General features: G+C 40.0%; 2 protein-coding genes across 2 annotated transcripts in view; both read left to right on the forward strand.

Moving 5' to 3' along the window:
* LOC134661285 (division abnormally delayed protein) overlaps nt 1-18,674 on the forward strand; it is a 74,050-nt gene that overhangs the window by 40,786 nt on the left and 14,590 nt on the right. Inside the window, exons 2-5 of the mRNA XM_063517277.1 lie at nt 4,711-4,854; nt 13,538-13,878; nt 13,991-14,202; nt 15,417-15,585. Coding sequence (XP_063373347.1) covers nt 4,711-4,854; nt 13,538-13,878; nt 13,991-14,202; nt 15,417-15,585 — 866 coding nt within the window. The remainder of the gene's footprint in view (nt 1-4,710; nt 4,855-13,537; nt 13,879-13,990; nt 14,203-15,416; nt 15,586-18,674) is intronic.
* The window catches only part of LOC134661309 (HIG1 domain family member 1C-like), a 156,824-nt gene that overhangs the window by 33,975 nt on the left and 104,175 nt on the right, over nt 1-18,674 (forward strand). The window lies entirely within an intron of this gene.

An 18,674-nucleotide genomic window follows, 5' to 3' on the forward strand; every position in this document is an offset into this window, starting at 1 on the left:
TTGAAGTTCCGTTCCGCGCGTGGGCGGATGGGCTACTGTGACAAATTTATCGATATATTCAAAGATAATTGGTATAATAAAATAATTTTATTACCGTCGGATTACTTTACGTGTTATTCAAAGAAATATGTAGTTGCAAGGCAGTTAGTTAAATAAATTTAAGTACTTAATTAGAAAATGAATGGTAGGTACGTGGTTAACGTGGTGGGATTAAAAAGTAGTGGCTCAGTTCAATATCTGAGTCTCGATTGTACAAATTTCCATATATACCTGTTACTCATTTAAGTACCTAATATAGATAACAAGTAGTGTCACAATATTATGCAAATGCGAGTTTTGGTCCCTTCAGAATGTTTGTAAGCGCATTTCACTGTTAGTACATAAGAACAAGCAATAATGTAGAGTAGAGATTTTGAAAACTTAAACGGTAATCTCGAGCAGTAAATGGAATGTAAATGAGCGGTGGTCGAGCTGTACTGGTGCCGCATTGCATTTTGCGATGGTCTCCGCGGTGAAGCGGTAGTGCGTAGGTTAGGTTTAGATACTGAGCAGGCGTAACCTTCCACCATTCCTGCTGGAATGCTTGTACCTTCTCTAAGAATAATATGTACTGACTCTGCGGCGATATATATTACTAATTTACTTTCCATACATCTCGCTCGCACTAATATGCGAGTACGAGTGAGATGCATAGAAAGTAAGTTATGTTCTCGATAGCGTTTATGTCAGTGCCGAACGTGTTAACCACACTATATATTTAACTACCTATTTACTCGTGAATTTGCTTTTGGTTAGCAGCACTGGTGACTGGGTGTAGTGGAACACCGGTCGATTTTTTTGTCTGAGTTAGATTTTAGAATTACAAGAATATACAATTAGAGTATACAAGATTATACTGTAGGTAGGTATATAATAATGTCATAATCTTTGTCAACCTTTAGAACAAACGGTAGCTTGTGTTTATAGTGTCTGACACAAAATGCAAATACCTATGCCAACACGTTTATCGCGACATCATTTAAAAACCGTAAAAAGAATTAATAGCGGATGCTGTCGATGTTCTATTTTAATTTTATAGCAGTTTAGAGACCATGATGAGGAATATTCATAAGGCCAGCGCGGCAGGGCGCGGGCGGGCTCACGCGCGCCCGCGTAGGCGCCGCGCCGCCGTCGGCTCGACCCGGTGCCACCTTTGCTGCAATCTTTTTCTGGGCTTCGATAAGTTCGATAGCAGAAAAATAATGGAGTTCAAAGGTCGAATACGAAAGTGGGAATTATAATCTAACGTTGCGGTGATATTTTTGCTGGTTTCCATTTTTTCTCAATGAAAGCGAATTTAACAATTAAAAATATGTAATACTCCGAGCTTTAAGCTACTGAGTAAGTGATAAAACATGTTAGGTTTCCGTACCTCAAAAGGAAAAAAACGGAACCCTCGGAACGGAACCGTATGTCCGTCACAGCCCATTTTCTCCAAAACGATTGGACCAATAAAGTTAAAATTTGGTACACATATGTAAGTTCGTGACCCAAAGACGGACAATATGTAACGTAAACAAATGAATTTTAAACATGGGGGCCACTTTTGGGGGTAGGACAAAATTTAAAAATTAAGCTTTTCACACTAGGTATATCGTGTTACATATCAAATGAAACTAATGAAAGAGCTCATTTTGAGAATCACAATTTTTTTTTTGTAATTTTAAAATAATTAGTTTAGAAGTATTATTTATTTAATATTTAACTCGCACCAGAAATTTGTGCCACCCTACTTCTATGGAAAGAAGACCAATTGAAGGGTGACCGTTCACATAAATGTGAGAATGACCTACACTTTTTACTTTTTATGAGCTTTGGCTGGCGCAGTTTGTCTAGGTAGAGTAACGTCAGCTGCGAGCCATATTTAAATAGCCCATGGATAGCCCCTTCATTGCCCTAGAGACCACTCAGGCCGCTAAAAGTACGGCGATGTCGGGAAATCGGGATTACGTTGCAGCGAATACGATTATGCCTGTACGCAGTTACGGATTATATGATTTAATTTGAAAACACGTACATAGGTATCTCCGAGAATATTGACGGCTTCTTATTGTAGAGCTCACGCGGTGCGTCTCTAAGAAAGAAGTGGTTCGAGTCAGCGCGCCGAGACGCGGCCTCAGTTCATTGTTCAGGCGAGGCGAGTCGCTCCACGCCTTTGTAGCGTTTCTACTCGTATACTTTGAAAAAAATATCGGATAGCCCGTTGTTCTGTCCCGCTCTGTCCACTGCGGTGTTCGGGCCGAGTGAAAGCGATCGCACGTTTCGCATTTTGTTATTGAGATAGCACGTCCAGTTTGGCACAAGATATTTGTAGTGTTTATTATTGGGTTGTCACACCAACTCCGATGCAGCCTTGAACTCGCGAGGCGTGCCGGCGCGGTCACCCGCTGCCGGTACCTCTAGCTCTGCCAAAACTAACAACTACTCGTACGAGTATATCTCCGCTTTTTGGCCAAAATACGGGCCTTAATTATTGATATTTTTTTAAATAATAATGTGATCGCAACTACTTTGAAAAAGTATATTTCACGTATTAAATTTTAATGAAATTTACCTAATATACATAGGTAAAGTTACCGAAATATAAAGTGAGCCGATCTTGTACAAGCTTGTTCGAGAGATCGGCTCACTTTATATTTCGTCAACCCAGTTGCTCAATTGTGCTAACGAGCTGTAAAATTGCATGGACACATTATGAATGGAATTCATTCATTATGTGGCCCCACTGGCCATGCACCTTTGCATCCAGCTGTCGGTATCCACCTACGTACGACAACACTTTTTGTCGACGATCTGCATATTCCATCAAATTTCCATGATTCCATGGCAATATACATATAGATATTGCAATGTATAGTTATTCCTAAGTTAGGTATTAGGTTAGTGCTTTTTGTTAATTTATGAATTACTAGCGACCCGCCCCGGCTACGCAAATTATACATAAACCTTCCTCTTGAATCACTCTATCTATTAAAAAAACCGCATCAAAATCCATTGCGTAGTTTTAAAGATCTAAGCAGACAGACAGCGGGAAGCGACTTTGTTTTATACTATGTATAGTGATTCCTCATCCGGCTCACCAATAATATACAAATAGAAGTAGTATATGAATTATCTTTGGAATGCTTGGATTACCTATTGTATAGTAATTGATATAAAATGTAAACTGCAAAATACACTTTACAAACCTGAAATACCTTACATACATACATACATCACTGGCTCAGTGACCCAAAGAGGATCTTGGCCTCTGACACAAGAGAGCGCCACTCTACCCTATTCTGTGCCAAGCTAAATATTTCTATTAGTAGGCATACGTAAGTATTATGAAGTATGCCTTTAAAGACATAAAAAATAACTGATCTGCACACAACCCGTATCACCTATTAAATATACGTAGGTATAAAATCTGGTTTATTTAGAAAATAAGGCTTTATATACGAGTAGGTAAACCTTAACTTTGGATATGCTCTAACTTAATTGCTGTGTACCTATGACCGTGATCGCTTTTGAATCACATCGCCGAAGAAAAACGATTAGTCGGAGAGGACAATGAACGGTTTTTATTGGCCATTTAATGTTTAGCAGAACCAGGACTGGCCTTATGGGCAACAAGAATGGGGTATGAACGCGGGCAGTAGGTACTGCGGCGTGACAACGCTACAACGCGATTGGTTGATGAGTTCGCATCACCGCTGAACTAGTACCATTTTTAGTGCCCGTAACAGAACACTTAAGGAATTCGCAAAATTTAAGAATACCGTGTACCGCAAAATGGGGTGAGTAGGGTCAAAACTGAAATTTTTACATATGAAAACTGAATGGTGTATATGTCGGCGGCCGATCGTAAGATCAGGCATATCGTGAAATTCCTAGGCATATCGTGAAACGTGAAAATCTTTGACCCGTTCCCTGAGTCGACGGAGCCCCGCTACGCGGGGTTCCTATTTCTGGGCAGTTTGCCCTTCGGGCATCTAAAGCAACCTAACGAACCTATCCTACCTATATATTGGTTTAATTAATGTCACTATCGTCAAAACATTACACAGGAACATTACGATCTGCCTGATCTAACGATCGGCCGCCGACATATATAATAAGTGTTCCGGACTTTATTTTATTTTGGGTAATTCCATTTCATAACTGACGATAAAGAGGAAAACCCACCTCACCCCGTAGTGCCTATTTGGGGTGAGAGGGGTTTTCATACAAAGGTGATTTTGGAAGATTGTTGGATCGATTTTTTTTATTATGCGTATTACTATAGCTCCATTTTAAATTGGAATACATTATTTTTGTAGCAGTAGCCTTAAAATCCCTTCTCACCCCCCTCTCAAACCTTCTCTCCCCATTCATAACAATCATAACCCACCTCTCCCCGCGAAACCTACTCACCCCGTTTTACGGTATCTTTTTTGTCTCCTATGATCTTAAACAACCTTTCAAGGATTAAAGAAAATAATTAATTCCTTAGTATCGTTTATTTTATTTATAAATACCGGTATAGGTATTGAGTTCATATTTAGCCTTATTTTGTGAGAATGAAGCCTAAGGTAATATTATAAGGTTTTGTAAAGTCAATGTTAGAGCCTACGACATAATTTTATCCTTTGATGAATTTTGATTTTGTTTAGTATGAAAGATGAAAATATGTGTTGTTGGTTGTTGCAGGCGCGGCGTGCGGCGGGCAGTGCTGCGGGCGAGGCCGGGAGGCGCGGCTGCGGGACGCGCTCCGGCGGGCGGCGGTCGCGCGCGCCGCCGCCGCCACGAGACCCATCGCCACGCTGCTGCTCTCCACGCGAACTACGCTGCAAGGTGCGCAACTGTCACTAATACAATACACAACTTACCCTTTAATAAGAGGCTCGACGTGCTTATTCAAATACAAGAAAACTAATTTCAGCGTTTTGTGAAAATTCATCCCCTAAGGGAGTTAAAAAGTGGATGAAAGTTTACACTGGGAACAAACGTTTGTATGAGTAAAGGACTTGAAACTTCGTAGAAAGACACTATATTTTCAGCGTTTTTTAAAATATTTCCCCAAAGGGGGTAGAAAATCAGTAATGGGTACAATTGAGTAAGTATCTACATTCTACACACTAGGGACTTGAAATTCGTAGGAAGGAAGACTCAATAAATATCGGGAAATAATAAATCCAAACGAACGAAGTCGTGGGCAACAGCTAGTAAGTTATAGTTGTCTAACATCTAGAGCAGCTCTCAACTAGTAAGTAGGTAATAATGACAACGGAGGTTGACACTTTGCTCCATTCTATTAGTATGATTGATGAGGGCTTTCGGATCGTTCCACGGCCGATGTTATATTATGGGCATTCGTGTTGATATGTTTCGTTTTTTATATCAAACTACTTAGGTATGTATAGGTATGTACAAAAGTTTTACATAAAAATCCCGCTGAATACCTCTGTGTATTTTAATTTCTATTCTATGCACACTATACAGTTAATCAGAAATACCTATGTATGCGTGCATGTGGTATCCTTCCGGTTTGATCATCAGACCTTCTAGGTGCGTAAAGATCTGGCGGGGGCGCCACGGAGCCGGATCGCTGCTAGGGTTAGCGTCATTCATGAGTCCTCGACTCCTCACACGCCGCAAGCGCGCTGTTCGTCCACGTCGTTCTGCGGAATGCTCACGAGCAGTACGCGAGCGTTTCTCTAACAGGCATAGTTCGCCAAATGAGATGGTACGACATTAGGGAATGAAGTTATTTATTTCATGAGACAAATTGATCAAAATAAACTACTTATCGATAAACGAACATATATTAAATGCCTTATAAATAAATAAGTAGTTTCTCGAGATAGATATTTAGCGACGTGACAGACAGATGGCCTGAGCGCACCATTAAGATTACTTTTTACCTTTTTAGTACGGAACCCTAAAAACGTCTAAACTCTGCTTATGAGGAGTGTGCTCAGAAGGCTGTCATTATTGCATTGTATCTTTATTTATATTTATAAATATTATATTTATTTGAATTAAAAATTAAATAGATTACTTAATTTAAGAGACATGAATGCCGACTTCGTGAAATGAAATACTCCATAGTTTAATATAATATATTAAGAGTAAATATAAGAGCGATTACAGCGGCAGTTAAGCCTCAGGGGGCTTTGTTCGCTGTCATAATTTTTTGAATGTAAATATTTTGTTAATAAATAAATGAAAAAAAAAAAAAAATTTGAAACTGCGGAAACTAATTCAAATAAAAAGGCAAAGATACAGATACCACCAGGTAGGTACCTACGTGGTACCTATTTTATTAAGTACCTATTTTGCTAAGCGATTGAATAATAGCGCGAATGTTTGTTTTTAATTTTAATGTTAAGGCTTATTAGTCTTATTACTAATGTGCTATGCGATTTTAACTAAATACTAAAATAATATATTAGAATTTATTTGAAGTTACTTTCACGTACTTACCTACCCCGTTTAATATAGGCAAATTTACTACCCACGAAATGCAAGTTATAATATAACTTATAATAGAGTTGTTGACACAATATGTTGAATTTTATAACTAAATCTAGTTAAATAGATAGAAAATGAGCAATTTATCACAATACATTGGAAACTAAAAAAAAAATATGGAAATAATAAAAAATACAAGCCCTTAAAGTTAATTTTTTTTTAAATTTCAAATAGGCAAAAATAATGGTACCATTCGATTTCTAAGATTTTATTTAAAAAATATTGTATGGTAAAATATACCTAAACGCAATATTTCACCGACAAAATCGCAATTTCCTTGTTTTCCATACATCGAAACGGCTTCTAACGTGACATGGTGACGTCACGATGTATTAGTATGTATTACCATTTTGTTAGAAGCGTTTCGTCAGTAAAGTGCGGCCGCGGGTGCCTGACTCTGACTATCATTTGTGACTTTTGTATTGCTTTAAGACAATGGGTCCCATACAGATATTTGATCCTCAATAATACCTGATCGACTGATACCATTCATAAAAAAAAATCAAATTCCCTATTAGAATTAGATATGAGCGCCGCGCCGGCGCGCCGCCGCCGCCGACAAAATTTTCGCGCCGCCGCCGCCGACGCTGCGCTATCGGCGTGGCATCGGCGTGACCTTGGTAGTTACTACTACTTTCGGAATCAGATAATATATTTTTAATCGAGTTTAGATCATTAACGGCGCCACTTCGAATAGTTTATAGGCATTTAAAAGGTATTTTAGGCCCGTATAATTCAAAAATATCGAAGGCAAATGCAAACTTATCTGTCTAGTAACCGCGCTACTAGTCTTGGGTAAACGAAATTATTTAATATCAATTTTAACATCAATATGCATGTAATAAACATACTGATTTCCTTCCATTTTTATTATGGAACGTTCTACATTACAATTTATAGATTGTATATATACACTAGACATATGTCAATCACAATGAAAAAATTAACTGTGATCAACTCTGGCTAACGTGAGACTCGAACCCACACCTTTGGATTACCGATCCAACGCATAACTAATTTTCCGTCCGTCATTTACCGCGAATTTAACCATTGCAAGTATGGTTAAACGTTTTTAAAAGATATAAAATGGGGTTAATTTTGAGATATTAAGCGTTTCCACGTCCAAATGTCCGGCCGTTGGCTTCGCACGGAAGGGCGTCGGAATCGGGTCTCAATTAAACTTGGCCACTGTTCAAATTTCAAGCTTTGCTCTCTCGCAGCTCAATCTTTGGCCTTGCATCGTTCGCATGGAATTAAGCCGCTTTCTGAACCTGCAAGTTTTTGGCCCTGTTTGGAGCTCAACTTTCGGCCTGTTTTAAAACGCTTGAGCATTGGTCCTTATCCGATCTTAGCTCCATTGCAGCTCGGCCTTTGGCATCGCACGAATGCGCCCGCAGGAAAGCTCCAGATCTTTAACACTATGGCTTCATTCTTTATCGGCCTGCGCCCTCGCTTTGCTCTCTTGCAGCTCGGCCTCGCACAGAAGCGCGCCGCAATCGGCGCTCCAGGCGTTCGGCCGTCAGCCAAGCTTACACTTGGCGTTCGATTCTTAGCTGTATGCTTACCTGCAGCTCATCTTCTGGCCTCGCATTGGGAGGCGTCGAAATCAAGTCTTCGGTGTCACATGCAGCTCGGCGTTGGGCCTCACTTTTTGACATAAGTCGGTTTTGTTGAATCGATATTGGTTAATGACGGAGCTCGATTTTCTTTGGACTGTCGACAAGACGTTTCCCTGATACAGTCAATCCGCAATTTTTAACATAGCACAAAAGATAAGGGCCTCGCTAAGATCTTCCGGCCAGAGCCTCGCCAAGATTAAGACCGCCTCTGATGCCGCCCGATACCGCTTATCCACAGTTTATACGATATCAATTTTTTTCGTACCATTATTCAATAAATTATTCTTGAAAATAAAAAATGCATTTATTTCATAACATTCTTACAGCAAAAACATGTTTTTTCGGTAAAATTTTGGTTTGAATTCCTTTTTCATTAATCGAAGGTGTTTCAAGGCCACGCCGCCGATTCGCCGCCGCCGCCGACCAATTTTAACCGGCGCGCCGCCGCCGGCTAAATGCCTATCGGCGCTCATATCTAATTAGAATAGAATAAAAGCGAAAACACAGTAGAGAAAAATATACAAAACAGAAAAACAAAGGAAGGAGAAAGTGCCTCGAAATGGCACTGGAAATGCCCTAAAAAATTGCTAATTGGCGTTTAATTATGTTTTTTATCGGCATTGGAAATGGCTTATGTAATGGGAATTACTTCGCAAATCTTGCTCTGTACCTACCTACATTAAAGCTGCTACAAGTAAAGCTAGGTACGTATAATATAGGATGGGTGTAGACAATTGCAGAAAAGAGGAAAACAAAACAAATTAACAAGCACACATATGTAAAGGATGAATCACGCTAGATCGGGCCGGAGCTTCCGGCGCTTCGTTTTCTATGGAAAGAACCACGTACGTGATCACCGATCAGCCGTCATAGAAAATTACATGTCGGACGCCTCGGCCCGGGCCTGGCACGGTCTAGCGTGAGTCATCCTTAAGGAGATCGACACGACATCGTTAAAAAAAGAGGGAATAAAGACGAAATATACGTATATATTGAGTCTCAGATATAAGCAAAACATTCTAAAAATAGGTAAGCCACACGTTAATAAGTAGGTATAGGGGTAGGTTGGTAGTATGGTAGGCGTGTGTTGTACGATTAGGTACCTATGTTCATATTTTTCATGTCGCTAGATGGGTAGATGTAGATACCTACTCGTAACACTACAAATACAAATAAACCCTTAGGTGGCTTGGAAAAAAGCGAGATGGTCAGTTTAGAACCTAGGCAATATTTGCGATTCACAGCAATTGAAATAAAATCACAATTTAAAGTTTACTTAAGCTTGACAATTTTGCAGACAATTTAGAGACATTGTAAAGATGTAGAGAGTAGGTACCAATAGGAGCGATGACCTCTGTTCTAAGCTAACAAGTACGTAGAACGAAGAGCACTCCCAACCCCTCCATTCTCGGAGACGAGAGGGCACACGGGGAGAGTGGCGCACTCGTCGGCAGTCAGTGTGTCCGCGGAGCGGGGGTCGCGGGTCGCGGGGCCGGCCGTGACGGGCCCTGCACCAGCCCACCACGTCGACTCGACTCGCCGCTCATTACTCCACTAAAATAATTTACAATTTCTGGGAGACCGAGCTTTGCTCGAAAAACATAAAAATCTCAAAAATCCGCGTTTTCCCAGAGATAAGACCTAGCTAGATCGACTTTTCGCCCTCGAAAATTCCCATATAGCAAATTTCATCGAAATCGTTAGAGCCGTTTCCGAGATCCTCAAAATATATATACCTACATATAAATGAATAAATATACAAGAATTGCTCGTTTAATTACTCCACTCAAATAATTTACATATATGTCATTATGTCCCTTGTCACGATTAACGTATTTAGTACTCATGTTAATGCTCTATGCAAAATTAATGGAATTGCTAACAACGGATCTGTCATTGTGTTGTGTGATGTGATTAGGGTTGTTGGGACTCATTGATACGCTGGAATCGCTGGATTGGATGGAGTGAGTGTCCGTCGAACGTCGTGTGTTCCACACCTCTCTCTACAAAACAAAGCGGACTGCGTGCAGAGCTCTGAACTCTCTGACCTACTAAACGTATAGGAGGAATAATAAAAAAAAGTAATCGCTGAGTTCCCTCAAACATAATATTGCTCATTTTCAGAAATAATTATCATATTTTTATATAGATGTCGCAACATATGTCGCGTTGTGAGAGTAGGGCCGACGGTGCGGCGAGCCGGAGAGACTGAGCGGCTCCGCAGCGCAGCGGCGGTAGCGGCGGCGGCGACGACGCGGGCGCGGAGAAGGGCGTCTGGAGGTCTCGCGCTCGAGTTCGCCACCCGGCTCCCCGGCAACCCGGCATGAACGCCCGCTCCTCCACACCCTCCCCGCGATCTCCTTCTATCGCATTGACATATGTATATCTAAAGACGGCCTTACGGGCAATAATTTAATGTACTTACTGCTGTGGCGCAACGTCCTGAAGTGGATCTTGGCCTCCGACACCAAAGTCCGCCATGCTACTCTGTCCAAAGTCTACTCTGCGCCGAGTTCGCTAGTCTTTTTGCGCTTCGTCTCTCTAGCGGTACCTAGGGCGTCCAGAGTCCAGACGGTCTTCGGCCAATTGGAACTCCAGAGTACGCCCTCCTCCTAAAAAAAATAATTTAAATTAATTGATTTATTTAAAAGACAACAATGGCCCATAATTGTTAGTAACAATAAAATTAAACACTAGGTAGGTGTTCGTGGAAAAAAAACAGAAAGCGACAAACAAAAACATACAGCCTATAACAATAACTACCTATATGTATATATATATATATAAATGCACGTGTCCTGACTGACTCATGAACGCAGAGCCGAAACTACAAAGCTAGAAGGTTGAAATTTGCAAACCAGGTTACATTTTTATAATTATACAAGATATAAGAAGCGATTTTGAGAAATTCAACTCCTAAGGGGGTTAAAAAGGGGATGAAATTTTTTATGGGTTTCTTGTTTTATATTAAAATAAAACATAGCTTCAAAGCTAGGAAACTTCGTTAAAATACATAATAAAATACAAGAAAACTAATTTCAGCGGTTTTTAAATTCATGCCTTAAGGTGGCGAAATAGGGGTTGAAAGTTTGTATAGCGAATTGGCGATAAAGTTTTTTTCTAGCGCGGGACTTGAAACTTTGTATACTGTAAAATGGGGTGAGTAGGGTCAAAACTAAAATTCAAACCTCGATAACATTTTATTTTTACATATGAAAACTGAATGGTGGAAAACTGAAATTTGTATTTTAGTTTTTATTTTATTTTAGGTAGTTCCATTTCATAACTTTGACGATAAAGAGGAAAACCCACCTCACCCCGTAGTGCCTCGTATTTGGGGTGAGAGGGGTTTTCATACAAAGGTGATTTTGGAAGATTGTTGGATCGATTTTTTTTATTATGCGTATTACTATAGCTCCATTTTAAATTGGAATACATTATTTTTGTAGCAGTAGCCTTAAATCCCTTCTCACCTAGGGGTTTAGGGGTCTCAAACCTTCTCTCCCCATTCATAACCCACCTCTCCACGCGAAACCTACTCACCCCGTTTTACGGTACCTATGCACATATTATTAGAATACAAGAATAGTACCTAATTTCAGCGTTTTTAAACATTCATCCGCTAACAGGGTTAAAAGGGGTTGAAATTGTAAAACCATTAGAAATGCTTTGAAACTTCTAAGAAAGACATAAATAGCTGATAAAAAAAATTATTTACAATATTTTTGGAAATTCAACCCCTAAGGGGAGTTACGACGAAGTTTGATGTTTAAAATAACACTTGCGAGTGCTATCGAAATCTACTTTTCGTGTTCTAACTCTATCTGATCTGTGTAAATCAACTGCTATTTTTCGCTGTGAAATATGTTCAATGTTCATGTTGAATTACAGCAACCAACATCGAAATCCACTTGACTTAAATCTTCATACAACTTGCAAAAAAAGAAAGGAGCTTATTATTAACCGGTAGTTAGGTACTTACAAGTCTACTTTAATTTAAATAGTTACCTGCCTATACAATTTCGCTACAATTAGTAATGTTGAAAGACGTTTTGAGTACTTTTGAGAACTCCCGGGGTTTATTAGCCGCGTAGGTATATCAGTGGCGAGGAATGCGGGCCGGCGTGATCTCGCGGCAGGTGCCCGCGCCGCCGCCGCCGCCGCGCCGTCCTTCCGTAGCCCCATGTTTACTTGCCCACTATTTCATTTAACCCGCGTCGCTGTGTCAACTCTGTTTGTGTCTTACTTAATTCTAGTTTAAATAGGTACCTTATCTGTCATAGACTCTAGAGCCACATTCTTGCGCAGATGCCTATAAGTATAGCTATAACTACGGTGTATGTACACCTGTATGCATTTACAGTCTGCTCTTGAATACTTTTGAAATAGAGATATATCTCTACAGTTCGCCTTCGAAAGAACCTAAATATGTATCTGTAACAGTCTGATTGTTCTAAGTACAAGTGCCCTCTATGTACATGCTGCATAGAGGGCACTTTCTTTTTTGTTCAGCTATTAGAGAAGGGTAAGTAGATATTTTACTTTTGACGCGTAGTCTTTTCCGTTGTCCGCTTCTTTTGATGTGAATGTACTGTACCCCTATGTAACGCATGTGATTGAAAGCGATTTTATTTTCATCAAATCCTCCAATGAATACACCGTAAAATGGGGTGAGTAGGGTTCGCGGGGAGGGTTGGGTTATGAGTGGGGAGAGAAGGGATGAAAGGGGGGTGAGATGGGATTTTAAGGCTACTGCTACAAAAATAATGTATTCCAATTTAAAATGGAGCGATAGTAATACTCTTAATAAAAAAAATCGATCTCACCCCAATTACGAGGGACTACGGGGTGAGGTGGGATTTCCTGTTTATCGTCAAAGTTAAGAAATACCCAAAATAAAATAAAAACTAAAATACAAACGTCCGGAACACTTACACCATTCAGTTTGCATATGTAAAAAAAAATGTTATCTAGGTTTGAATGTCAGTTTTGCCCCTACTCACCCCATTTTACGGTAATCAATGTCTAATAGAACTTGCTTATAGATACATGAAACATGCTTATATTTTAGCGACAATGGTTCAACTATTTCCGTGAAATATTAGTGCAAATAATTAAACTCTGCGAGCCCAACTCTTTGTTCATACAATAATTATGATCAATTTATCACGTCTCCTTCTTTTGCGCACATTTGTTACCTTTCTTAAGTGTTTTTTTTAACAAAGGCACATATAAAGGTTTAATTATTATTCGAAAGCTCTAGCTGCCACGATTATCAAAGTATATCTACATACCTGGTCTCTTGTGATTATTACTCACACCTAATGTTGAATAAGATTCGGGCAATGATTTACGGTAATGACTATTTTTTTTTTGTTATACAGAGCACCTAACGGCGCTGTCACATCAGTCACAAAACAAAACTGCGGTGTTGTTAGCGCAAGTGTACCGCGCGCAGGGGCCGCGCGCGCACGGGCCGCTGAGCGCGCTGTACGGCGAGGTGCGCGCGGCGCTGCGGCCCCCCGCGCCCGACCTGCTCGACGCGCTAGTCATCGACCCGCCCAGGGACCTCGCTGTTGCTACTGACAAGTTCTTTCGTGAACTTTTCCCCTTGGCCTACCACAACATACTCAAACTAGATACCAAACAATTCACAGTCCAGCACGAAATGTGTCTTAAAGATGCTTATGATGCCGTGCAGCCTTTTGGAGACGTTCCGCAACAGGTGAGCCTGACTTTTATTGTTACCTAAGTAGAATGCGTATTGTTCTTATACAAAACACCTAATTTCAAGTAAAAAAGTTATGAGAAACTACAACGTATGTTTTGTGTGACAGTTGGGTATGACGCTGTCGAAGTCTATGGAGGGCGCGCGGGCTCTGCTCGTGGCGCTGGGCACGGGCGCGAGCGCGCTGGCGGCGGCGGAGCAGGCGGTGGCGCGCGCGAGCGGCGCGTGCGCCGCGCGTCTGCTGCGCGCCGCCGGCTGCGCGCGCTGCCGGGGTCTCGATGCGCCGCCCTGCCGACATTACTGCCTCAACGTCGTGCGAGGGTAAGATCACTATGCCCCGCAATAGTTTACTATTCTTGATGTACGCATGCGCTTAGCGAAAAGCTGCTGCCGTGGCGAATAGATGAAAGCTGGTTTAATCAATTGATTAATACAAATGATATCTTTATACAGATTAATTTCCGACGCAGAAAGAAGGGTGTTGTAAGTTTGACGCCAATGTCTGTCTGTCTGGTGCATTTGATTATGAAATATGTCCCGGTTGACGGATTTTTTTTAATTTTTGAGAAAAGTATTAGAGTTAAGAAATAAGTGTCAAGGTTCGAAATAATCCTTAATAAAACCTTTTTTGTCAATAATTTAATAAGAATTATTTCTTTTAAAATAATATAAGTAAGTAGCCAGTATTCTGCTTAAGTTTTTTAATAAGAGAGTCTAGTAGTGTTGTCTGCGCAGTAATGCTTTATTAATTAAAATATTTCAATAGCCGAGTGAGCGAGCTTGAAACTGTGCTAATTAAGCTCTTAGCTTGAGTTAAGAACTTCCCGCAGAGACTTGCAAAGGCTTCTCGGATCGTCTGGGGTAAACTGAGGGAATTCCTGTTAAATGTAAGATATAGCTATTTACTTCAATTGCACGTCAAGTGTAGGAAACTGAGAAGTATAGGTACTTAGTATAGTACTTATATACCTAAAAGCACAGGTAGGTATAGGTAGGTATGTATCTTATTACTTACCTCACTCACTTGTAATATGCAAAACTTAGTAGAGTCAGACCAAGAAAAGTCTGCAGCGGATTTGATAGCTCACGCAGTGCAGTGTTATTTTAAACGTCAAACTTCTATGAAATTATGACGTATAAACAACACTTGCACTGCGTGGGCTATCAAATCCGCTGCAGACTTTTTTTGGTCCGACTCTAAGTATTAAGTATGCCCGATTATAAAAATATATATTCATATAGTTAGCTAATTCCAAATAATGCTGAAAGTATGTATCCCGAGAATTTTGTTTTTCTGGTATAATTCAAACCAAAGTTATGAGGGTTCAAAAAAACGACAAAGCGCTTCGAGAGAAGGTAGGTTGCCCTTGCGCATCGCTTTGCTCGTCTTAACGTTTACCTACAAACATTAGGTAGAATCTTATAAGAATAATTTAAAGGTTAATTCATTAAGTACAAAATAAATAAGCGGTTGAATAATGTTAATAAATAAAGCAGTAGGTAAATAATGAAAAAAATATGTAACATTGTTGTAGATGTGTGGGGGCGCCGGTGGCCGAGCTGGCGGGCGCGTGGGCCAGCTATGTGGAGGGCGTGGAGGCTCTGGCGCGGGCCGACGCCGACGCTGCGCTGCGCGCGCTCGACGAGCGCGTCTCACGCGCCGTCATGCACGCGCTCGAAAACAAAGTTCAGCTTGAGAAAAAGGTCAGCACAATACTCACAACCGGCTTTATGCCTTCCACACTCCCAACCCCAACACATTCCTCTTATGTATCTAGCGCGAGACACTTACACCGACTGTAATCTAACAAAATCTAAAGAGCCGAACACCACACTTAGGCTAAGCGTATGCTGAGACGCAGGCGACGCAGTTCCACGCAGCGCAGATTTTGTGAAGTATGGAACGTCCCGTCCTTGCGCCGCAACGTGCGTATTTAAAGAACGTTCCATACTTTACAAAATCTGTTCTGCCCTGCGCTGCGCGGAATTGCGTCGCCTGCGTCTCGTGGTCTCAGCATACGCTTTATGGTGCGCTGCCGTTCCGCCACGCATATTAGCTTACAACATTATTTATTAACTTTACTGGCTATTTGTGTGTATTTTAACATAATAATATGTAAGTAGTAAGTACTAAACCAAGGAAAGAACGCACTGATATTTCTATCCTAAACTTAAGTACAATCCGATTGTAACCACCATTTTCTTTTACGAAGTACATAGATCATATTACCTAATATCAACATGAGTTTCGCATCTGCACTGCACACAGTGCATCTCGCTTGCACCAATGTTAGTACGAGGGAGATCCATAGTAAGTTAGTTTACGCTGGCGAACATGTCATTGTCCAACTCATGGTAAGTGTTTCTTAGAACGTCACATTTTCAGTATTTAGGTATGTCACTATACATTCTAATAAATAAATAAAATATTACACAAATAATTTGGGGACAATCTTACCCTCATCGACCTAGTCCCGAACTAAACAAAGCTTGTACTATGGGTACTAGGCGACGATATACCTACATACTTAAATAGATAAATGCATATTGCATACGTAACGTATATGTATACATACATGCATAACATCCATAGTTCACATTCGTAGACAGGGTCACTTGAGTTAGACCAAGACAAGTTTGCAACGATTTTGATAGCACACGCAGTGCAGGTGTTATTTATACCTCATAATTCGTAGAAGTTTGACGTTGAAAGTAACACTTGCACTGCGTGTGCTATCAAAATCGTTGTAGACTTTTCTTGGTCTAACTGTAACGGGTAGGAAGCCGTCAAACGCGGCCGCTCGGAGGATATTTTATTGTATCTTAGATCGACTCAGTTTCGTTCAAAGATCGTTTCATTGTTTCGAAGAGTTTTGAAGGGAGTGCAGAAGTTGGTAAATTTGATAGGTAATTAATAACAACTTAGTTATACATAAGACTACAATTTAAACTGAAATTTGCCTGACTTCTGATGTTAAGATTTTTGTCTAATTAATTTTTCTCTGGCTCCCCTAATTTATTTAATAGAATTTAGGTTATTGTGTATCTAAATATAAAGGTGCAGAGCAACAACAGTAAAAGGTAGAATGTTAAGGCGGATGTTAAGCACATATCTACTAACATTATTGAATTGCATAGCGACGTGCTTTGTCGTATCCGACCCGAGATGCAATGAGCTCCATGCACATAACCAACATGCGATATAATTATAATACATGCTATGATTATGAGATGCTATACCAGGACACTCTTGTAATTTCATATACCATGTGTTAGTTGCCTAGAAAAGTGGCATCTGGCACATAAGGTAGGGAATGCAAATCGGTTATAATTATAAATATAACCGTAACCGAAATAATCGGTTATAACCGATTGTTTTGACAAACATTCATAACCGATTATTGAAAACTCGAATAACCGGTTACGGTTATTTTTTGAATTGACCTTCTAATGACTACAAAATTCTGCCTTTTTAGCTGTGACTATAACTTTTGTCATTCGTGTAGGTAATTTAATAACAAAATATGCCTAATTTACTTGCCTTATTTATAAAATATTTTGATTGAATATTGTATCACGTCCAAGGTCATATTTTCACTTTTACTTTTGTGTGTTTTATTAATAAACAAAGTCACATTTTCTAATACTGTACCTTTATTTTCGTATTTTTAAACTTGGTTGTAAATTTTGTCATTTTTTGTCGAAAATAACCGTAACCGATTACAACCGATTATCGGTTATTTTTCGGGCATAACCGTAACCGAAACCGGTTTTGAACTTTGGTCGGTTATTGCATTCCCTACGCATAGGGTATAGGTAGTGTACACGAATGGTCTCTCATCGGATGTTCATCGTGGCGATCCAATAGTGTGTTTCGCCATTATGATCGTAAAGTCAGGACAGGAATCTGCCCGATATGGGGTCACATGTTACAGCGAGAGCAGCGTGGGCGCCTCGCCCACTTGGCCCCTGCCACAAACATGATAATTAATACGTACTTTTAAAAGCTTAATGGCCAAAGGGCCATCGGTCCATCTTATTTGGATGAGTTTGGCAATCAACGCCAGCGCACACAATTTTAATAATAATTTCCTACTCAAGCGATTGTATAATACCTAGGGAAACAAAAATGTTGAATACCAATCTACGACTGAAATAGTTTAGCGTTTCTGAGTTTTTGCACGAATAGACGCCTACTTTTCAGCAAACAATAAACTATAGATGCTGACAAAAGTTCAACTGGAATAAGTTTGACTGTACATCAAAGAGTAGTAAATATAATACAGGGTGGCCAAATAAGAGGCCATTTTATTTTTGAAATTTTATTCTATAAAACATAAAAAATATTAAGTATTCCTTGTTAAATATAATATGTAGGGTCAGCAATTAAACATGGAAAATAATGTCAGACAAATGTCTACCTCTAGCAGCATGGCAGATGGGAACCCTTTTCATCGCGTTTTTCATCACTTTTTCACACATTTCTGGCGTTATCTCAGCGACAGTGTTTCGAATATTTTGTTTTTATTGCTGAAGGTTCGTTGGCCTATTAGCATAGACACGTCCCTTTAGATAGCCCCACAGAAAAAAGTCAGGAGCTGTTAAATCAGGCGATCTTGGGGGGAAACGTTATTTTTAATGTTTCTATTGTTTTTAATGATTAAAACACGTTGTTCCGTCGTAAAACGCTCCATAATAAATTTGCCGTATCTACACAAACTAATTTTCATGCAATAACTGTCATATTTTCCGCCAAAATAAAATGGCGGCAAAAAAAAGTTGTATACCTCTAA

The sequence above is a fragment of the Cydia amplana genome, chromosome Z (assembly GCF_948474715.1).
Source record: "Cydia amplana chromosome Z, ilCydAmpl1.1, whole genome shotgun sequence".
NCBI classification, from domain to species: domain Eukaryota; kingdom Metazoa; phylum Arthropoda; class Insecta; order Lepidoptera; family Tortricidae; genus Cydia; species Cydia amplana.